The sequence below is a fragment of the Tachypleus tridentatus genome, chromosome 12 (genome assembly GCF_004210375.1).
Source record: "Tachypleus tridentatus isolate NWPU-2018 chromosome 12, ASM421037v1, whole genome shotgun sequence".
NCBI classification, from domain to species: domain Eukaryota; kingdom Metazoa; phylum Arthropoda; class Merostomata; order Xiphosura; family Limulidae; genus Tachypleus; species Tachypleus tridentatus.
Genome location: NC_134836.1, coordinates 78,862,778 through 78,887,124, shown reverse-complemented (window position 1 = coordinate 78,887,124; position 24,347 = coordinate 78,862,778). Strand labels below are relative to the sequence as shown.

At 34.9% G+C, this 24,347-nt stretch overlaps 1 protein-coding gene across 4 annotated transcripts in view; it reads left to right on the top strand.

Moving 5' to 3' along the window:
* Nucleotides 1-24,347, top strand: part of LOC143233722 (uncharacterized) — a 64,502-nt gene that overhangs the window by 34,045 nt on the left and 6,110 nt on the right. For all 4 annotated transcript variants that reach the window (XM_076470276.1, XM_076470275.1, XM_076470278.1 and 1 more), the window contains exons 2-4: nt 17,677-17,953; nt 21,875-22,104; nt 23,496-23,659. In XM_076470276.1, the coding sequence (XP_076326391.1) occupies nt 17,759-17,953; nt 21,875-22,104; nt 23,496-23,659 (589 nt within the window). In that variant the 5' untranslated portion in view covers nt 17,677-17,758. The remainder of the gene's footprint in view (nt 1-17,676; nt 17,954-21,874; nt 22,105-23,495; nt 23,660-24,347) is intronic.

Genomic DNA, 24,347 nt, shown 5'->3' with positions numbered 1-24,347 from the left:
AGTCAAGAAATGACAACTAGCTAGCTTGAGCGAGGTATTACATGTCAACTCAGACTTAATTTGCTTGTCGTGGACCTGGATCTTCGATTAAATATTTAGTTGTAGATCGTACATAAGAATCAGTATTGTTTCTAACTTTGTAAAACTGTTGTATATAAATGATCATTCGCAATAACTATTAGTAATAACCGTTATTATAAATTGTATTGTTTTTATGTTTGTGTATTAAAATATATTTGTGCTAAAAAAAAGAAATTGTGCTTATCAAAACACACACACACAAAACAGTTATATATATGTTATGTTGGCAAATAAATTTGATACATTTTAACAGTTAATTAACTTCTAAATTCAAATTTTCGGTTACTTGATATAGTAATATACGTTATGTTATAAATCGGAGATTTGCCCGAAATAAATTATGACAGGCAGCATAATATTACGGTATTTGTAAGTAACGATTAAAATACTTGATTCTGTTTTTATCAACAATGGATGTCTAGCAGTAATAATAATAAAACATCCAGGTTTATTTACGTCACGTGTTAGTAGGCTTTAAGGGTATGAATTCAACATACGCGTGCTCTAAAGTTTAATAAAGTAAGAGGGTTGTGTAGTGTGTTCACAGTTTTAATCTTATTAATTCTAGCAGAGCAAATATAGACGAAATCATGATGTAACGTTTGTCACGCACATATAGACAGGTTTATTTAATTAAACTCAGGTTTACTGATCTCGCCAAAACTGTCCACACCTAACATTTATGCTGAAACGTGAATGCGCTAACCCTTTTCGTCCTTCCGCGCGCCTGTTGAGCGTACGCGTCATTTGCTAGATTGTGTTTGTGTGCGTATGCGTGTCTGTGTAGCATTTCATACTAAATATATAAAGTAAGTATTTAAATTTATTTACCTGGCATGTAAATTTCCGGTTTTGATACAAATTTTACTTGTCATCGTGGTTTGTATTGGTTTTTCAAGCAAGACGATCTCTTGGGATTGACAGATGATTTAAAAACTTATTCAGAAATTAATTTGACATTTGTGGGAGAATTATTAGCAAGTAAAATATCACAAACGCTTTTCCATCAAAGATTCTGAACAGAATACATCATTTTGCAGAAGTACCACGTCTTACTACTTTAAAGAAAAAGAAAAAAAAAATATTTTGGGAAAAAAAAAAAACACTTTAGGTCTAGATTCCACAGAACCCGGCATGGCCAGGTGGTTAAGGCACTCGACTCGTAATCCAAGGGTCGCGGGTTTGAATCCCTATCCCACCAAAACATGCTCGCTCTTTCACGCATGGGGGCGTTATAATGTGACGGTCAGTCCCGTCATTCATTGGTAAAAGCGTAGCCCAAGAGTTGGCAGTGGGTCGTGATGACTATCTGCATTCCCTCTAGTCTTACACTGCTAAATTAGGGACGGCTAGCGCAGATAGCCCTCGTTTAGCTTTGCGCGAAATTCAAATCAAATATTCTGAAAAGGATTTAGAACAGCCCCACTATTAGTGTAATGCTATTCAGTTTATTATTTTAAATTAGCAGCTTGATTTTTCAAGTGGTGGAAAATATGAGCTAGGTGTAAAGATATAATTGTATCTAATAAGTGCGTATTAATTAATGTTTAACATGCTCTGTCTTTTAACGGTGAACTCAACAGATAGCCCGATGTGGCTTTGCTATAAGAAAATACAAACAAACACAGTTCTTCTAATGGGTTCTTTTAGGTTATCCGGTAAAAATAATGCGAAATTCCATGCAATTAACGACAATTATTTATTTCGTTAATAATGTTCTGTACAGGCTACAGACTACGTTCACTGGTAGACCTAACTTTACAAACAAACATTCAACAGAAATTCTGTTACACCACTTGTAAAATTTCCTCGCTAATCGATCGGTAACAAATTTTCTGACTAAACTTCTAATTACTGAATGAGTTTGTTTGTTGGTTTTTTTTAATTTCACACAAAGCTACACAAGGGCTATCTGCGCTAGCCGTCTCTAATTTAGCAGTGTAAGACGAGAGGGAAGGCAGCTAGTCATCACGCCTCCCACCACTCTTGCACTACTCTTTTACCAACGATAGTGGGATTGACCGTAACATTATAACGGCCCCACGACTGAAAAGGCGAGTATGTTTGGTGTGACGGAGATTCGAACTCGCGACCCTCAGATTACGGGTCGTGCGCCCACCTAGCCATGCCGGGCATTTTGAACTTAAGTGGAAATATTTTATTGAAGACATTAATTCACGGAATTTCCCATGAAAAAGACCATAGATGTCTGTGACATGTAATTTACAAAGAATCGATCAAACATTTGTATTACAAAACAATATAAATTAAACATTGTTTCGCGAAACGATCTACAAAATAATAATAATGTATTGAACAGTTGTTACTGGTATTACTTTTCACGATTCTCAACGTGATTCCTTTGTTGTTGTTGTTCATTTCAGATTTGAGAACTCCTTGTTTATGTATGAACTCACAGAGCTGTGATAGTTGTATTGTCTTTTAATTTTTATATGTTATACGCTAATTCCTGTAGTCTGAATCCGAAAGTGATACCTGTTATTCTCCATCACGTACAGATTTTTCACAAAACGTCATATGCACGTGAATCATTTTATTTGAAATTAGGCAACATCTTGTTATACTTGAAATGTTGGCAATCACTGGCTATAGATTTCTCTACACCAGTTGCAAGCTGAGAGTCTTATCGATCATTTTGTGTTATTATCTTTGAGATTACAAACGTTTTCAGGGTCCTAGTCCATGAACATCTCTGGTTCGCTTACCCTTTCTATGTACGTCTGCAAAGTTGTGCGTGGCAATCGCATTTCAGCCACTACGAACAGAGAAATAGTCCTTTTCAGGATTTCCATGAAGATGGCGTCGGATTAGCAACTGAAATGGAGGATTAAACCACTTATTATTTACTTGCGAAAGATGTTATTAACTAATAATTATATATTTTAATAGTTGGAATCCTTAAGGTCTTGTCTTCGATTTAGCATTGTGGTTATTTCTTTTTATATGTCAATTTTCATTCGAAAAAAATATTCACCCGTTTTGATCACTTCTGAAATCAACCAATAATTATTTTCTTACTGTGACATCGCCGCATCCAAGTGATCTACAAAATATAGATACTACTTTTCTGAACATTTTTGACATTGAATTTTGGCGAGTTGTAAAACGACTTTCTTTGGAAATACACTGTATACCTTTCTTTCATTTTGCAATGAAAAGCTTGCTACACACATCGTGGTTTGAGTCACTTCTATAGTATTAATTAATGTTATATATAATCTCTTCATAGAACACATCATGATAACGTTTGCTCAGCCCTGTTTAACATTTCTCGGTTACTTTCCAGTTTGAATACACAGCTGTAATTCATTAGCATAAAGTGTTGCATCCTAAACCTTAAAACCAAAAAGTTTCAATTTTGATTGAGCATCCATCCGATACCACACAGTGCATCCGATGTGCTAGTCCTTTTAGCTTTTTTTGTTTCTGCTATCTTTCGAGTTCTAAGAGAAAATAACTTGGTTATCTTAATAATTTTGAGCAGGTAATTCTTAGCTGTTTATCGTGAACTTTAATGGATTGAATCTCTATTGAAAATTGAAAAAATCTTCCTTCACTACTTTTAATCTCGTGTGTATATCTTCAAACGTCAATGGCAGAGATAAATTATTTACATACCAGAGGTACATCTGGTAATCAAAAACCCATCGGGGTACTGTTGTACTGAGTAAATTATTTGGTTGATTCACGAGCTTGGTTCACGGTTTCTTGTTCTGATAAAACATTTCAAAAGACTGGATAGAGGCACTTATTATAAATGTTAGTTTTCCAACTTCAGTGCATTAGATTGTGCTTACAATGATATTAAAGCTGACCCAGTCAAGTGTTGTTTTTTAAATTAATTTTCATCCTGTCCTTTAACTAAACTTGTATGCTCTTCTTATTACGGAGGTGGTCTATAATGGTTTTCTACAATAGAAAGGAGTTATTGTAAATTTATGGCTCTACAAGTGGCCGTATTCATGTGTGTACGTTATTTCAATATTTTTTTGTTTTTGTTTTGTAATTCTAGGAAATCTAATTGTGAAGATATTGGAGGAGTATAGACGTAGATCCTGAGATTTTTGACTAAGCGGATGCATAGCTTAACTGAAACAACTCTCGGATTAATCTCATATATACTACATGACATATATATGTATTAATTGTTGAACACCCTAGGTATTCCAGAAAATGGTACATTTTGTCTGAAAGGGTTTTTATCGGCTTTCTCATTACTCTGTAAATATCGAAAGTTACACTTTTCATGATTTGAACTTATTGTGATAATCTTTCTATTTTCATAACTATGACACTGATACCACTAACTTTGAAGACTAATGGCGCTAAACACAGAGTTTCGATACCCAAGTGCGCACAGCACAGCTAGTTCATTGTGTAAGTTTAGAGCTTAGAATCAAACAAACTTAGACAAAGTTGTATATATTATTGAACTTGGTGCTCTCATATTTGTAGTTTCTTTAACGGTGGACAGAACAGTGGTATTTCTTATCGTTAATGTCTTCTAAAAACTTCGATATGTAATTGGTAATAATTCTTCTCGGGACAGACAACTGATAATGTATATTTAATCCGCTGTGCCACACCTTCTTTACATTTGTGAATCTACATTATCTTCTCTGTCATTTTTTCTCCCATACTTCTTTGCGTTATTGGTTGTGTTTGTTGTTTAGGTTTTCTTCGTGTTTCTTCATCAGTGAGGTATATCCAAAATATTATAGATTTTAAGACTCCTAGATACTTAAATTGTCAACCTTATGCGAGACACCAAAGTGTTTTGTGTTTCATGCTCTTGACTGAGTTTGTTTTTTTTGTAACTGGCGGAATGTTTTAAAAGTTGTTGATAAACAAAAAAGTGATAATTTATTAAATTTACAAAAAGGTGATAATTTATTACATTTGTAGAAGAAATTGAGTGTAGAAAACTCAATTGTTTGAAAATCCTTTAATTAAACAATTCATTTTAGAGTAAAGTCACATTGGGCTATCTGCTTTTCCCACCGAAGGGAATCGAACCCCGGATTTTAGCGTTGTAAGTTTATAAAATTAACGCTGTTCCCTCGGAGGACTAATCAGAAAGAAACACCCCATTTTTTCCAAAAATAAACTATGCGATCCTATTTAGGCCTACTTTTCACTCACCCTCTATGACTACGTAGCATACAGTGATTCGTAAACAAGTAAGTAAAATGCCATATAACTGTACTCGTTAACTTAAATACCAAACCTAAACATAGACGATATACGAAATGTGTTTTAATCACAAAATTAGACAAGGACTTTAAAACTTCTTCACGGACTGTTCACCAACATCCTTTCCAAATTCCTCCTTAAAATTACAAAAGAGTGACACTGAATTATGACACCCACTCGCTAAGAGAACGTAATGCTACAATTTTTCCCATTATTATAAGTTATTGTTATCGCTAGTTAAATGATGACAAATTGTGAATCAGACCATGAGGCCTATACCATTCCGAAACTTGTATTATTTAACGAGATATGACTATGAAAAATGTGTTTTGGTCTTCGTTATTTTCCAAGCAACTAAATAACCATCTTGACCGGATAAAATTTAGCGTTTGCTAACATCGTAAACTCTATTCAATGACAGGGGTACAATGTGTCTCTATTTTTTTTTTTTTAAGATGAGTTTTGAAATTAATCAGAGGCGGATCCAGAATTTTCTAAAACGTGTAGTCCAACTGAACAGATGTCGGAAAATCTAGTAGGGGTGGGGCTCTGAGAAGCTGGATATTTTATGAAATTTCTTTTACGTTTCCTAACAATTTCTACTGATTTTGATTGGTTACACTCATATGCAAATTAGCATGAAGGAATTAAAATGACCAGTACCTTTTGCTGTCGCCGATAACTTTTTTCTCTTTCATTTGTGACTGTTAAAATGAGGATCTTGAAGTACTCCTCACCACTCAGAATGAACTTGATGGGATAGAAAATAGTTTAGGACTTCTTTTTTTTTGCCGGTGGGTGGTGATGACTACAGGAAAGGCGTAAGTATGCCCCAGCAGCCCCTGCAGTTGTGAGAGGGGGAGAGTCAAAAGAAAAACCGAAGAAGAATGTAGAGTCCCAATTACTTATTATGAAAGGAGGAACATCTATTGTAGTTAGTTGTGCTGCTGCTTTGTGGGCTGGTTTGTTTGTTTTTAATTTCGCGCAAACCTACACGGGGACTATCTGTGCTAGTCGTCCCTACTTTAGCCACTGTAATAAAGGGTGCTGTCGATTACTCTATTTTACGTCTTGTAAGACGCACTTTTTCTTTAAAAATACCTTGAAAAATCCCTGTTTGTCTTCCAAGACAAAAGTGGTGGGTTAGGGCAAGAGGTTAGTTTAGGGTCAACTCAAAAGATTAGAATCTCATTATTTACCACTCATAAAACATTAAATTTAACTAATATTGTCGATATACTGTGAAAAATATCATATATTTGATTGTATTTACTCAATAGGTTGAAAAAAAGTCAAGCTGCATCAAGGTGTTGGTCGCCGAGTCAAAATATCTTTTTCTTTACAAAATTAGGATGGGTTTCCCACGGTGTAGCGTTTTACAAGGCGTAAAATACTGTAACTGCCTTCCTTCCAATCTATCAGTTCAAGAGTAGGGATGGCTATGCGTACATAGCTTTTGTAGATGTCTGCGCAAAAATTCTAAATAAACTTCGTTTATCGTAAAAATTTCGTACGTTTATGTTTGTTTGCTTTGCCTTTTTATTATACTTATAATAGGCCTAATATTTTTCATTAAAAATCACTTAGATATTTTTTTCAATCTTTCTAAGTTTTGTATTTCAAATCTCAAACCGGAGATATGTAAAAAAACAAAACAAAAAAAAACTTAACTTTTGCTACCAATGAGTCACTGCCCTGGAGACCCGTAGTTCAATACCAGAACACTCACTGCCTGTGTTGGACGATAATGGACGAAAAGTTTATCTCAAATGCCGCAAATGTTACGATTTAAATCGAAAATTGACGAAACACGAGGGTCCATTAAGCCCAATCTGTGTGATAAAAATCGCTTGAATTGCAGATGTGGTTTTCCATATTCTTCTTAAGGAGTTTGTAAGTGTAGCAAGCTCATATACCTATCTCTTGTTACCCATAAGTCTTGGTCCACGAATCCTTTAGGACAAACGTTTGTTCCAGATAAACTTTCTTCTTTCGTTGCCCATTACAACAATAAGATGTTCAAACTGAAAACAAGGCGTTTTGATGAATTATAATCCTACATTTATTGATTATTAGAGCGACAGTATTCCGGATTAAAAATAACAAATTTCTTCACCTTTTGTGACTTCGATTAACATTATATATTGTTACACGCTGAAGCTACCGTCGTGAAACATAAAGACTGAATGGAAGACACGTTTAACAGTGAAGAGCGTAAAACACCTGTCCTTATGGTATGGTGGTTTTAGTTTTATGGGGCGTTGTGGGTTCGAATCCTATAACTAAACATGTTCACCTTTACAGGCGTGGAGGCGTTACAAGGAGTCACTTATATTCTTTAGCAACACAGTTGTCGGGGAGGGGGTATTGACTAGCAGCCTTCTCTCTAGTATATCAGTTTTAAATTAGGAATGACTAGCGCAGATATCCCTCGTGTAGCTTTGCACGACTTTCAAGAAACCTAGCAAATGGACATTTTAATTCAGTTTCGAAATACTTGTTTGAAAAGTATTGTGTTACAGTGAACATATTTTAAAGTTTAGGAAAGTTTCAGCTAAGTACGGTAACAGATGAATCATTTAGTAAAAAAAGTAACGTTCGGGTTCTTGGTCACAATTATTTTAACATATTATTCAATACATACAAACACGTTTAAAATTCTGAACATTTATTTGTACCTAGTTAAGCACAGAACTACGCAGTGGGCTATCTGTACTCTGTCTACTATGAGTATCCCCGTCACACCAAACATGCTCGCCCTTTCAGTCGGCGGGACGTTATAAAGTGACGGTCAATCCCACTATTTGTTGGTAAAAGAGTAACCTAATAGTTGGCAGTGGGTGGTGATGACTAGCTACCTTCCCTGTAGTCTTACACTGCTAAATTAGGGACGGCTAGCGCAGATAGCCCTCGTGTAGCTTTGCGCGAAATTCAAACCAAATCAAACTACGAGTATCGAAACTCGGTTTTTAGCGTTTTAAGCCTTCAGACTTACCGCTGTGCCGCTGGAGGAGTGAAAAATTGGGGTTATCACCATAAGTCTGTGATATTGGTTAATGTTAACATTTCGCTAGTTTAATTGTGTGATACAGGTAGATGTAACTGTTAGTTCCTGCGGAAGGCTATTAGGCCTGCGGCCTTTTCTAGAATTGTTTAACAGTTCTACAATAATGTACTCTTACTTGACACTCAGTAATGTTCACCATCCATAAGAAAAATGATATTTTTGAAATTTTAGTTTTGAAATAAGTTATCATTACAGCATTACATCACAGAGTATATTTTATTGAAATGTTTCTTTGTAGACGCGGTTATGGATGAAAGTGCCTTGCTTTTTTGTTGCAACCCTCACGAGATTTACATTAAGAAAAACAGGTTTTTTTTTAATTTATGTTTTGATTGTATTGTTTTTCAAATTTACTTTTGTAATTTTTATTAGTTAAATGTGAAACGTATCATTTCTATAGAAATTTCATTTGTTTTATTACTCAACCATAAAAATACTTCCTAGTTAAAAACATATTAGTCAGTTACGATTGTTTTTTCGGTAAAGCATCGCCAAGTGGTTAAGGCACTCGACTCTTAATCCAAGGGTCGCGGGTTCGAATCCCCGTTGCACCAAACATTCTCGCCCTTTCAGCCGTGAGAGCGTTATGATGTGATGGTCAATCCCACTATTCGTTGATAAGAGAGTAGCCCAAGAGTTGGTGGTGGGTAGTAATGACCAGCTGCCTTCTATCTTGTTGTACAGTAAATAAGAGACGGCTAGCGCGGATAGCCGTCGAGTAACTTTGCGCGAAATTTAAAACAAACCAAACGATTGGTTTTGGTGCAGTGGTTTCTGAGATCAGAGTTTTGGACGTAGACATCTCAATCACCATTATAATAAGATGTTTTCGTGTGAAAATCGACAGAGTTTAGTTGTGTGGCACCTTCACTATTTTCATGAAAAGTTCGCTACAGTTGTTCTGTGCTTTCACTGTTTACTTGTGAAATTCGCTATAGTTGTTTGGCACTTTCTCTGTTTTCATGTGAAGTACAGTTTTTGAAAAGTAATAGCTTTTAACCTTACTTGAAAATGTAATGAAATATTCAGTTGGATATTTCTAACAAACTGCTAAATATTCAGCAAGTCATGTCACATGTAAGAAATTTAATACAATTGTAGAAAGGGTGTCTCACTTTATCTTATAAATTACTATACGTCAGAGTAATCAAAATGCATGAGAAACATACAGAATAATAATACTGAAGGAATTGTTATTACAAGTGTAGAGGAAGCCAAAGGGAACGTTGTGCTAGTTGTCTTCTATAAATATATAGCTATATAAAAAAAAACTTTGTCCTTTGTGATTAGATACGGCATCATTGAATGAATAGCATGCAGTACGTATATAACATCAGAAATCAACTTGAATGATAAAGCACGGATATTTCAGTCTAAGGAAATATTATATAACCTAACATCGAGAACTAATCTACGAATGCTCTGTAAGCTAAATATTTTAAACCGTTTCGCTTGCATGACTATTAAGACACAAGTATTTAATATCCAAAGAGAATAAAATGTCCTTCTTAAATAAGTTCCCCGCTGGTACAGCGGTATAGACTTACCAGATTACTACGGATTTACAACGCTAAAATCAGGGTTTCGATTCTCCTCGATGGACTCAACAGATAGCCCAATGTGGCTTTGTTATAACAAAACACACACACACCCTCTTAAATAAATAAATGTGTTAAATTACAAATTAATTTGATAATGCTTCCGTGTGATGCATTTTTAATTTATATATAACTATTGTCAAAGTTGTCGTGGCTTAAAATTTAATTAAAATCCTTTAAAGTTCTCTTGATCATAAAACACATAAAAAGGAAGTCGCACTAAACTTGCCAGTTTCTCCGTGATACAACGAGATTATGTTAATACATACGTCTATAGACACGCTTCCTGTGTAACATTGCTACAAACCGCGGGAAGACCAGTCATAATAGTTACTGTTGCACGTGTTGATGTATCCTGTGCAGACAATGTATAGACAAAAGCCAACTGAGTCTTCTGAACATTAAAACCAGATTTGTCTTTATGTTATATTATTTTTTTGTTTTCCGAAAGGAAAACTGTTTACATCTGAATATACTGCGGAAATAGCATCCACAAAACTAAAACATGCTCACAGTAATTTATAGTTTTCTTTTCAGCTGGGCCACATTTCAAGACTGTTTCTTACAGTAGCTTTTGCATTAATCAAGTAGATGATTGGCCACTCTCTCTGCCCCATTGACCTTTTCTCTAAATATGACCAATTGTAGCTTAGTACTAAGCATTTCCGCACTATGAATCCTAAACGTTGGCGGTGGGTGCTGTGAACTTGCTATCTTCCTTCTCATCTATCAACTCAGAAATTAGGGATGGCTACGCACAAACAGCGTTTTGAGTGCTTGGAAAGTTCTAAAGCAAACTAAACTTTCATAGTGTTTTCTCAGTCGGATACACCGAATAGTTTTACTTTTAATAAAAATTGAAAAATAAAAATGGTGGAACATACCGATACTGTTTACGTGTACTGTGCCAAACGAACTGTAAAATTGAACCAATTGGGAACTTCTTTTCAAACAAATCCCGAAACACCTATTTGTTGAGATTGAACTTTTTATAGTCCAATAAATAATGAAAAGCCGAGAAGAAACGTACACTAGAATCAGTGTAATTTATTTTACCCATAATGCAGTAAGTCACGTGAATCAGAAAGAAACCTTTACAATTATGGTCTTCGTAAATTACTATTTTAACAAGTTTCTACAGATCCTCTGTCTTTGTAGTTTGCGCAAACTTACACGTTAGTTATCTGCGCATGACGTTCCTAATTTTGCCCCCCCCCCAATGGCACAGTTGTATGTCTGCAGACTTATGCCGCTAGAAACCGGGTTTAGATTCCCGTGGTGGGTGGAGCACAGATAGCCCTTTGTGTAGCTTTGTGCTTAATAACAACAACGTTCCTAATCTTGAACTAACGAGAGGTACAAGCAGTCTGCAGTAGCCACCGCCAACTTTTGGGCTACTCGAATAGTAGCATTTGACCATGGCACTCTTATAATACACCCACGACCCTAAAGTAGAGTGCATTTTTGTTCACACGAGCCACGAATATTTGGTTTTTGGATCGATAGTCCGGGAAGCTAACCAACGGCCACACCCGACATCCTAAAACGACAGGAAACCAAGTAGTATAAGTAAGAAATTAAAAGAGTAACCGAGTTGAGGTTTTACTAAAATATACCGATAAATACAGTACAGGTTACATATTAAATAAATATAACTAGTGGGCTGTCTGTACTCTGTACCCTACGGGAACTCGAACCCAGAATTTTAGCTTTGTAAGTCTATAAACGTACTACTGGCAAACTGAAGGACAATAAATGATACAATAATGTTCAGTTTTATGTGTGTGTTTATGTTTGGATTCCCCCTGAAAAGAGTCGTAATGGGGTGATCAAATCTGAGAAGCAAAGAAGATTTAGGGGCACCCGAGTGAGATGAACAAGTTAACAAGTGAGGAACATTGAAAAAGAATACCCAAAAATGTTTTAGATTTTTGAAAATATAGTGCCGGATATCACAGGGGGTCCAAACATTTTGTGAGCTCTTAGGACAGGATGCATGGATTTATCTGAAGACTGGAATGGGCTTGAAAGGGATCCTCCGAAATACGTTTTTCTTAATTGATGATAAAAGAGTTTTGTGGGGCTCTCAGGTTTAGCTGCAGTTTTGGGCTTAAAATTTAGCCAAACGTGTATATTGTCAAACAGAATCTATTACGTATCCCGTGAATTCCAAATGCAAGTTACTAGTTGGTTTATAAGTTACTAAACAATTAAAATAAGGAAGGCAAATTAAAGGTTTAAGTGAGAAACCATTGATGAAAGCCTCATGTTTTTATGTCCTTAGTTATAGTTGTCAACTTGTGAAATTACAGCTAAATAACTGAAAGGCCGGGCGTAACCTAGTGGTTGGCATGCCTGAATTGTGAATCCAGACATTTACTGTTGGCACCCTGCTGCTATAAAAAGGCACTCCGCACTTTTGGCCGTGGATGGATCGAATCCCACTATTCACGAGTAACCCAAAAATTAGCGGAGAGTGTTATTTACTAGCTCTCTTTCCTTTAAAGTTTTTTTGCTGGGTTAGTGGTAAGTCCTCGGATTTACAATGCTAAAATCAGGTAGTCAATTTCGCTCGGTAGACGCAGCAGAAAGATACAAACGATACTAGATATAAAACAATTTTATTTATATTTAAAACTTCGTAAGAGCAGCTATTATTTTATACGAAAAAAACAAACGTAACAATGACTCAAGAAAATGGAAGATGTGAATGTAAACTGAATAAACGTTTCAGTTGTTTTCCGGTTTCCGGTTGAAATCGAAAATCAGGAGCCTAAACCCTAAGTTTTCTTCAAGCATGGCACATATTTCTACGTTCATTGTGCCAGACGACATACGATTTAAAACCAGTGCGATACAACTACTTTTCCCGCCACTTTCTCATACTTTGTTGTATTTTGAAAAGATAAGGTTTAATTTCTTGTTGCTTGTAATTCCTCTTGTCGTGTTCTTGGTGTAAGTTCTGTATTGTATCGTACGATAAACAGCACAGTTTGTTGTTGTTGATTTAATATACCAGTGTATTTAAAAAATTAAAGTTTACCCCTGACAGGTAGTTTGATAAAATGCGTCAAGTTCATCATAGTTCGTTTAAACTTATCATATTTGTATCTTATGATCACGTTTATGTGTGGTTGTTATACATCTAATGTGTGTTGATATTAATTATAATCGGCCTGGCATGGCCACGTGGTTTAGGCACTTGACTCGTGATTTGCGGGTTCGAATCCCCGTCACACCAAACATGCCCTTTCAGTCGTGGGGACGTTATAATGCGAAGGTTAATCCAGTTATTGGTTGGTAAAAGAGTAGCGCAAGAGTTGGAGGTGAGTGGTAATGACTAGCCTACCTTCACTCTAGTCTTACACTGCTAAACTAGGGACGGCTAGCGCAGACAGCCCTCGTGTAGTTTTGCGCGAAATTCAAAACAAAAACAAATAATGATAAGATAAATCTGTGACAGGCAAGGATACTTATCACTATACTGGTCTAGTGTACCTGACCCTCTTGGGTATACAAATATATATACCCAAACACCTAGAGAGAGAGGGGGAGAGAGAGATAAATCTGTTTTAGTGAATCGTTATTACAAAGTTTTTCGTACAGTTATTGTAAAAAATAATAATTAGCAGCGAAGAATAAAATAAACATTTTTGGTGATGTATAAAATGCCCATAGATGGTACTAAGGAAAGTTTGTGGCCCTCATCCGTAGCTATTAAAATCATCGTGTATCAACTCTACACGTTACGTTTGTCAAATATACATTGAACCAATACGTTATGACTTTGTCAGTACCAAACATATTGACCCAATTCAACAACGCTTGGAGTCAACGCATTATTGCGTGGCTTTCGTCCTTGATGTCTACTGACCTACATAACGCATTGATTCATTGTGTAGACGGACTTTCACGTGGGTTATGGATTACTTTTTGTTCTCGATGTCTACTGATCTACATAGTGCATTGATTCATTGTGTAGACGGACTTTTACAATGCGTTGAATCAATGCGTTATGAGTGACTTAAGACCTTGATTGCCGCTAGTCTACAGAACTATAGCTTCTGTTTGGTTGTAATTACGCACAAAACTACGCAATTCATTATCTGTTCTTTGCCCACAATAGGTATTAAAATCCCGGTTTATAGCGTTGTAAGTCCGCAGCCATATCGCTATGCCACTGGATGACCGAACCATTGCACATTGATTTAATGCATATTCGATATTTTAACTTGCATCATATGATTGACAGCGTTAAATCAATATGTTATGGGTTTGATGGTTTACTCTAATAGCTGGCCAAAGATTTATGTCCATAAACCTGTTCAGTGCCGTAGACGAGATAACTCGTCCAAGCCGATCGGTAACACAGTGCCATGGACGAGTTAATTCGTTCTCAATAATACCTCACGTCAACGCTAGATGTCAGCACCATACATGCATTTGACCTAGTTACAAATTGTTTCACTTTCGATCCAAAATGGCGTCGCGAAAAAAGTTACAAAATGAAGAAGCATTAGAGTTGTATTGTAGCAGCTGAAATACTTGGCAGTCAACAGGTTAAGAATTCGGGGTGAACACCGCATCTGATAGAATTTTCCTCAATCTCCGTCTTGTTGGTGCCATTGAGTTCATTATAAAATTAATTGTAAAGATTATAAGAAATCATGAAATAAATATTTATAGTTAGACTCCCGTGTCTCATACATCTTTTAAACTAACTGAATTAAATGTTATTTTGATATTCAAAAAAATAAAAGTACAGTATTTTGTACATACATGCTATCTCTTTACATAGGCTTCGATCCAAGAAATATATTAAGGTGGCAAAGATGAAGAAGTAATTATTCATAAAAATGCATATTTCTCATCATTTATTGCGTAAAAGAGTATTACGCAATCGTGCATACTTATTTCTTAATAAGTGACTAAAAACTTGTATGGTAGACCCCACACTAGACAATGTTATCAAAGTAATGTAAAACATTCAGCATTGGAAAATTAATACACTTATATACTTAAATAAAAATGATGTATGATAAGACATTGGTAGGTCAAAAATATATTCCTCCGCCCCAAAGATATATTAGTAAGATTACCACCTTCTTGCCATCCAAGTATCAATAGATATATTGGTGAGATTGTCACCTTTTTACCATCTAAATATCAATAGATATATTGGTAAGATTATCACCTTTTTACAATCTAACTATCAATAGATATATTGGTGAGATTATCACCTTCTTGCCATCCAAGTATCAATAGATATATTGGTGAGATTATCGCCTTCTTCCCATCTAAGTATCAATAAATATATTGGTGAGATTATCACCTTCTTGCCATTGAAGTATCGACAGATATATTGATAAACCAATCGCTGTCTTGTCATCCCAGTATCGACGCCATTTTTTTTCTTTTTATACAAAAAAAATCGAATAGAAATGAGTATTCAAGTATATTTGCTACAAGTTCCTTTTAAATGTTATAAAAAATGTGTGAATGGGAAATATTAAATCTTTGTTCTGCAGTAGTAATAATAACAATAATAATAAATATCCAGAGTTTCTAAGATCTAAGAAAAATCCGCAGACTAAGTTAACGTGTAATGTCTCAACGATTAGCGAGGAGTTCAAAGAATCACGTTGAAGTAGCAGAATTTAGCCTAGTAGCTTGTTTGTTTGATTTGGAATTTTGCACAAAGCTACTAGAAGGCTATCTGTGCTAGCCGTCCCTAATTTAGCAGTGTAAAACTAGAGGGAAGGCAGCTACTCATCACCACCCACCGCCAACTCTTGGGCTACTCTTTTACCAACGAGTAGTGGGATTGACTGTTACATAATAACTCCCCCACCGCTGGGAGGGCAAGCATGTTTGGTGCGACCTGGATACGAACCCTCGACCCTCAAATTACGAGTCGCACGCCTTAACACGCTTGGCCATGCCGGGCCTAACCTAGTAGCCATACAAAGACAGAGATAAAAAGAAAGGGGGGGTAACACCATAAACGATTAATAACGCAGTTCCTTTTGTATGACGTAATAATTGGTATATGACAGGATATCGAATTAACTGATGCATATTCAAAAGTGATTCAACTCTTGATGGATTCACACTTTTTTATAGTATTATTCTGTAGTACGAGTTACATGAGGAGTGCAGAATAGAACAGGTTATAACAGCGTTAAACTTTCCAAGGTTCATGTACCTCCTTGGCCTCCTGTTCTTTAGAGCTCCAAAGTAAACAGACTAAAATAACTCAAACTTTAAGTAGTTAGGCTTTTGTGCGATAAAATCAATATTTTACGTCGACAGACGCAACTCGCCTTTGTTTAAAACATTATTAACACTGATTCGCAGTTTTCTTGGGGGATTATTCCTTTAGTTCACTTAGTTGGTGTTTGCCTTTTTCATTAGCAGCGTTAATAAAATAAAAACTCAATAACCAATTTAGCTCGTTATAATTTTTGCTGTTTTCAGCTCCCAAAATTGGCATCTTTTACTTAAGAGTGATCGAAAAGGTGTCTTATTTCATTACGGAGAAACATATTTGATGAGTCGAAAGATCTGTAAACAGCGTGATAAATTATAGGCCAATTAGTCAATTATGTTTTTTGTTTTGTTTTTCTCCTCTCTCTCTGATCACTAGTTTCGAGAAGAAAATATTAGCTGTAAAGCTCATTTCTCCTCTATGATGACGTTATTATAGAAACACACAACACGGTGTTTTCATCAGCAGAGAAAACAGAGCCACAGATTGCTGGGGTCGATACGAGAGATTTGAATTAGTCCTAGCGGTTTACAGTACATTATACATAGCACTTAATAGCTCTGACTCAGTGTATTCCACGCAAGTGAAACCTGGACGTTCAGCTGTAGCAGAGAAACGTGAATGGGGATTCGGGCTGAACGTAAGCTTATAGTACATTAGGATTGTTTGTTTCAGATATTCGCGCAAACCTACACGCTATTCGTTCTTAATTTTGAACTGATAAACTTAGAAGGAAAGAATCTATTCAACAGTGCGTACTGTTAATTCTTGGACTACTCTAATAATGGAACTTAGCTGTCAGTCTTGTAGCGCATTCACGATTTTGAGATAACAGGATGCGAACTAAGGACCCTAGGATTCACAGCCTGTCTTTCTAACAACAATGCCATACCTAGCCGATCGTTTATTTACGAAACCTTCTCAGGCCTCCATGGTAAACCATTTTATTTTCATTCGTTTATCCAAAGTCACAATTCTTATCAGTTTTCATTCTGCCCGAAAGCTCTCTTCTGCTCCGTTTAATGCAGTTTACGTGTGTTTTGTACACTTGCAAGTTAATAACTCTATTGTGATTGCTCGTAAAACCAAGAAATATCTTTTAACAGAATCATTATTTTCTCGTTCTACGTCAGTTACACGCGCCTAATATACAGAACGGAGAAAATTTACTTTTCTTTTTATATAGTGCCCTCCCCACAACTATCAACCGTTGGCCCAACGATAAGTTGTTGGTCTTATAAAACGCTAAAATTCGAGTTTTATCCGTGGATACACAACAGATAGCCCATTGTGCAGTTTTGCGCTTACCAACGAACATTGAGAATAGGAAATGAATTATCTTAAATATTGTTTGGAATGAGTTAAAAAGGTGATCTTTGGACACAGTTTCGAACGAGATGTATTATAAGTAATGTGTTAATTACAGTCTGGAAATTAATGACTTTTAGTTGGCCTAGTCTTATGGAAGGCTGTGGAATGTGAGGATGACCAGGAAATAAGGCACAAATCGATCTCAGAAAATAGTTCAAGATGACCTCCGCTGAAGCAGACTCAACGTGTGTGTTGGAAACTACTACGCTAAAAAAGGGGTTGCTATGGCAACAGAGGGATAAATTCTTCAGTCGTTGGAAAGAACGCTATTTCATGTTAACTCTCGACTATTTGGCCTGTTTCAAAAGAGGATCAAAAGTGGGAACTTCGGAAATGGGAAGTTTTCTCTACAAGGTATGTGTGTGTTTTGAAAATCATTTCCTGAGTTTCCTTCTACAAAATCAGTGAATTAGTAAAAACTCTTATAATGCAGTATTTAACTATAAAATACAAGATAATGAAAGCCATAAAATGCGATTTTATGTTTCATTCAGCTATATATTAGTGAAAGTATTAAAACTAGTACATGTATATGTCTACTATAACTGTTGTAATGGTTTTATTTAATACCCTTGGCGCCATCTATTGAACGTATCAAATAAACCTTTTCTGAAAAATAAATATTATACTTATCATCTTTAAAAATTAACACAGTACTACTTTTCATAAACATTTGTTATTTTCTGTAGGATGTTCAAAATTGAGTATTTTTGTTCTTACTAAAAATCAAAAGTAGATAAATTTTAAACAAACTTGTGCTTAAATGCTTTTATATGAAAGAATACAATATAATTGCTAATAGGCATTTCTGTACTTAACGTGCTATGTTTTTATATTATTTTTGTCCTTTGGGTATTACTTAAAATTTGTCTTCCCCAGTGGCACAGCAGTATGTCTAACGGGCTTACACCGCTAGAAATAGGGTTTCAATACATTTGGTGCACAAAATATAGATATCCCATCACGTTGTTTTGTGTTTAATTCCAAATAATTAATATTTACGATTTGGTAGTAAATAATATTTAATCATAGAAAGCTGTTATGTTTTTTACTTAATGTGATGCATTAATGTCTTCTGAAATTAAAGTGTACAAAAATTAGTTTAACAAGGACCTTCTGAAGGCTCTAGTAAGAATATTCAGATTTTCATTGTTTTTTATCGTTTTTTATGCCTTTATAAAGCCTCGCTGTTTCTTGTACACACATAAAAAGGCAAGGCTATATATGATAGTAATCCTGCATCAGTGTAATAATTCCTTAACTTATGCAAACGTGAAATGGTCTAAAATTAAATACACGTTATATAACAGTACGTAAATGAGTAAAATAACGTGTCAAAAGGATTTAAGATTACAATTTTGCACGTGCTTCAGAGTTTAGTATGAAAACAATTTTGTAAGTCAAAGACACTAGAGAAATTAGTGTGAGACCTCCTAGCGTAAATTTATCAAACTAAAGGTGTATAATTAGCCGTGCGAAGGCTATATATTAAAATATTAAAAACGTGAATTCAGGTTTCGTTAAGTGTGAAGAGTTATCTAGACTAGCTGTTACTTGCTATTTCGTCATCGGTTATGCCTAATACACCAAATATTTATGACCATAAGGATGAGGTTTACCTGATTGTTTCATTCATTGTCAGAAGTACATAAGTTTTTACGTAACATTCAAAATTGGAAACGCGTGATCTTGTCGCTGGCGCTTTGTACTCAAATTGTGAGTACCAGCGGGTTGTTGCAATGGTCTGCCATCTCATTCAGAGAAACATGTTACCATTGTGATTCATTTGTGCAATTGAAACCGCATTTTTGCATCGGCTCTTATGCGCCATCTTTAGCGAAATTAAATACCATACTATGAACTATTCTTGCAAAAAGAATCTTTGTAGTCATAAAATGTGATTACAGTAACGTGTGAAGTAATACAAGTGATAGGGGCATACGTAGAAAGTTTTCTAGGGAGGGGCAAGGTTTTCTGAGGAGGTAGAGTAGTATAAAATTACCGAATTTAATTTTAAAATTCATATACATGTGCTGAATGAATATAGAAAAAAAACATTTCTCGGGGGGGGGGACCTCTTGCCTCCAACTCTGGACGCTCTTGGAATTTCTGTAACTTCGAACGTAATTCATTTCCTTACATTTATTCTCTTGCCCTCCAGTGGCACAACAATATGTGTGTGGACTTCAACCACAGGAAACCAGGTTTTGATAGCCTTGGTGGGTAGACCACAGAAAGCCCATTGTGGGGGTTGTTTGTTTACGTGTTTTGTGTTACAAGCCTTCAGACTTACCACTGAACCTCTTAAGAAGGGAGGTCAGGTTTCCTAGTTTTGGTCAGTTTTGTGTAAAGACTGTAGTTACAGTTATAATAAAAAAATTCCTCAATTTAATTCACCATGTGGAAACAAGCTGATAGTGAGGATAATTTATAGGTAATACGATATTTTTGATTATTTTATAATAGTACATTTTATTTAGAATATAAGACATAAATAAGTTATCAGTTTTTGAAAGACATAGTTTAGGCCTAGAAGCTCCCAAAAATTAAAACACATCTTTGAATAATGAACTCTTTATTCATTAGTCATACAGTCCACTTGTCAAACTAGTGTTTCTCAGCTGGAGTTGCCAAACAATCCCTGTGATCTCCAATTATTTCTACAAAGATGAGAACATTCTTGATGTTTCTTGGCATAGTTCATTGCATTTCATAACAAAGGTGATATGTGTACCCCTCAGACACCTCAAGGACTTTTAAAAATGTTGACACAGAGCTAACAGTTTATAACCCATCCTGGGAAACCTTGAGGGTTGCAATCCACCATTTGAGAAGCACTGTGTTGTACAGTTCACCAAACAAATCTTATTACAACTTTAGGCATCCTTTGAACAGAGAGGCAATGTTTTCCACAAAATAATTTTTGTATATTAATTTTGTAATGGGAAAAAAATGTATGAATAAGAAAGGAAATGTTCATAATTTTACAGCTTCCCAGAATACAAATCTATAAGAAAACAAAGGGTAAAAGTGCAATATTTTCAGGTCAAATGGATTTCTTAGAGTGACCAAATGGGTCTGCTGAATAATGGAGATTCAAACAAGATATAATTACAGAGTAATAATGATTTCTGTCAATATGTGGACACTTTTGTCAGTCATGCCCAGCCCATAATGCAGCATTTCCATTCTTATGAATAATGTTTTTATAAATATATTATGGCATAAATTGAAAATGCTTATTTTGTTTCTTTCACTTGATTTCAATAGTATGATTGTGGCTTCAGTAGTATTTCATTGTGAATCAATTGCAGATCAAATTCACTGACCAGGAGGTCAGAATTAAACATGAGGCCAGTACCATCTACAGTCCAGTTTATTATAATTGATAATAGATGGAGTTCTAATAAAGTGGCCAAACAATGTAACTAAAAACTAGATGAACCAGAATTTATTATTCCATCTAAAATGGTAAACTGTAACGGTGTAGTGGGGCAAATGACGTGAATGACCAATAGTAGTTTCAAGCATCAGGTTTAATGAAACATTATAGAAAGAATTGATGTTGTAAGAAAAGACTGGAAATAATTTTAATATACATAAAGATTCACCTGTATGAATAGATCTTCAGATACTGATATATGGGGTTAAATAACCAGAGTATACACCAAGTAGTGTAAAGCAGAACACCATTTTCTAACCCGTAGTAAAATAACACTTTTAACACTTAATGTAATTTTTGTTTGAAAATATGTTTGATTAAAATTAAGAGAACTTATTAACCAGTAATGGTGGGAAACATTAATGTTGTTAGCTCATTAACCAGTAATGGTGGAAAACATAAATGTTAGCTTATTAATCAGTAATGGTGGAAAACATTAATGTTAAAAAACAGCCACAGAGTGAATGAAGATTTCATGTTTTTTAAAATATGTTGCATGTCCTATATAAGAGGTTGTCTGTTTTGTTGGTAAGCACAAGCTACATGATAGGTTGTTTATGCTCTACCTACCACAGGTTCGAAACCTAAATTTTAGTAATATAGGCCTTCAGACTTACAGTTAGGCCACCTACAGGCTTTATATAAGAGAAATGATAATCTGAGTAAATGAACTGTAATTCATTGGCCTTGAGTGAACATGTTAATACATCACAGATTGTATTGGTTCTGTTTAATTTGTTATATAAAACTAATATTGACTGTTGTTGTAGGTGAAACATTTTTGAGCACTGATTGTAAGTATCAAAAATATAAAATTATACCCATGCACACAGGTTAATCTGGCTGATATTGATGGCCTTCAGTGGGCAGACAAGAAACGAGATGGAGTAATTGCTATCAGGGTTGGTCAGGAAGGTCAGTTGTTGCTTTGGACACCACAAGGCTTAGACGATTGGATGTTTTCTCTGCGAAATGCCATGAGTCGTAGCAAGGGTCGAAGAGAAGTTCTTCGTAAGTCACAGACTCTAGTTCCTCAGCTTTCTGATGCAGGTTTAAGAAGACGGTAAGATCTGTTTGTGTCTTTTAACAAGAATGAAACTGCTATAAATAAAAGAAATATTATTGACTGAACTTCAGTCATAATTTTGGAAAAACTGGAGAGAGGTTTATTTATAGCATGTAAGCATGTGTGAGTGAAGATTTGCTTAGTTCGCTATGCATTAAGTGATATAATAAACCAGTTGTGAAACGTTGATATTTCATAAAATATTTTATAAAATTTCAAGTTAAGTTACATTTGATGATAGGTTGAAACTCGTGATTAATCTTAAAAAATTACACTATTTACATTTAGTTCTAATCTTTTATAAAAAGTAAATAAAATTTACCAAATCAGCTTAGCTACAAAATCTTGTAACTGTTACATAAAAAGTAATGCCATAAATGTTTCTTGTAAACCATCTTTAAAGTTCTACATTTTTTAAACATAATTTGGTACTTTTTATGCAAGATTCCATTATATTTGTTTGGATTCAACATTTTTGAGACAAAACAGTATATTTTATGTTGCTTTTGAGAACCAACATATTATGACTTGAACTGTATTCATATAAGAAACATATAACAAGTTGGTTTTAACTTGAGTATTAAACAGTTGAACAAACAGATGATCTCATGAGCAATATTACACTCGGTTTTTGTCATTCGATATATTGCAGCAACTATTGAAACCAACTTTTTATAATGCTCTTAGGAGAAGTGCACTAGAAAAAAGGATAATTTTGTTTAGTATATAAGAATCTCGTGTATATTTCTGTTTGACAGGCAGAATACTCAACATGAAAATAAGGAAAGGAAACTATCAGTGAAATTATTAAATCAAAATATTTTTTAACTGTAGTCAATCTGTTTTAATATGAACATGAACATAAGATTTGATTTAAATCACAACAAATATATTTCTGTTGTCTATTCTGTATCAGCATTATCAAGACATTTTAGCACATAAACCACCCTAAATATTCTCATTTCATTTTGCAATATATAAGTAATAGATTTATGTTGAAATGTAGTAATAGACCAGTGGTTCCCAACCTGTGGTCTCTGGACCTCTGTTGGTACGTGCAAGTAATACCATCTCATTAAATAAGTAGGGTTTTTAACACTGCTGCTTTTTTAATTGTATGCTCAGTTATATATGTCTTTTATTTGATAGTAAAAAATTAGAAAACGAGTTAATTATTAATTAATAAAAACAGTTTGTTGGGTAGATGGAAACTTTCATAAACATTGGGTCCTGGGGGGGAATTAATTATAAAAGAGGTCCTTGGTGGGGAAAAACATTAAGAACAACCAGTAATGGTGGGAAACATAAATGTTAGCTTATTAATCAGTAATAGACTGAAAATGTTTGAGAAATATACTGATTTCAAACCCATTGTTCACCTTCTTCAGGCACCTGTTCACCTTGCAACACACGCTGTCTGATAGCTATGTAGAAACCTCTTTGATGCATCGCCGGAACACTAGCATGGACCTCCATCGTTTAAGTGACCTGCGTCCAGTAGCAGAGCGACAAGCAACACCACAGATGGGAAGACACCAGGATGGAAGCTCTTGTAAGTTACTTGTGCCTTTTTTTAACTATAACTTTCCTGATTCAATCCAAATTCATTTGTAAAACCAATTGTTTTAGATATTATATCTGATAGTTAAGTTACAAGTAGGTTGTACATTTATTGGAACAGACCTGTATTTACTGCTGTGATACTTACTTCAAAATATGTTCCCAAAAAGAACAAATATTATTGTAGTAGCCAGAATATTAAAATTTTCCTCTGATAGAATTGTTCAAATGTTGCACCATAGAAGATATTGCCATAGGAAACAGTGGGGAGGAACTTTCAATCTTCCTTAGTAAAAATGCATGAAAGTTTGGAAAATTATTCTGAGAGAAAGCAGGAAAATGGGTAAAATTTATTCTAGAGCTTTCAGGATCATAAAGCAAGCCCTAGACAACAGCACGTATTCCACTGCTTTGCTTAGTCAAATAGCATCAGTTGCCTTCCTACATCTATAAGCCATTAATCCTATTGGTGGTTTATTTGTTAAATATATGTCCATTGGTGTAGTCCAGCTTATTTTTTTATAAAGTATATCTCCATTTTTCTGCCAGTTTTAAAATTTCCTTTTTTTTTTTTTTTTTTATATTTTCTTGCTATTATCCAGTTTCTCTGCTGTAGTGAACATTCAGTATAGTGAACTAAAATATTTTCTACCAACATTCTATAGTTTCATCAAACATTT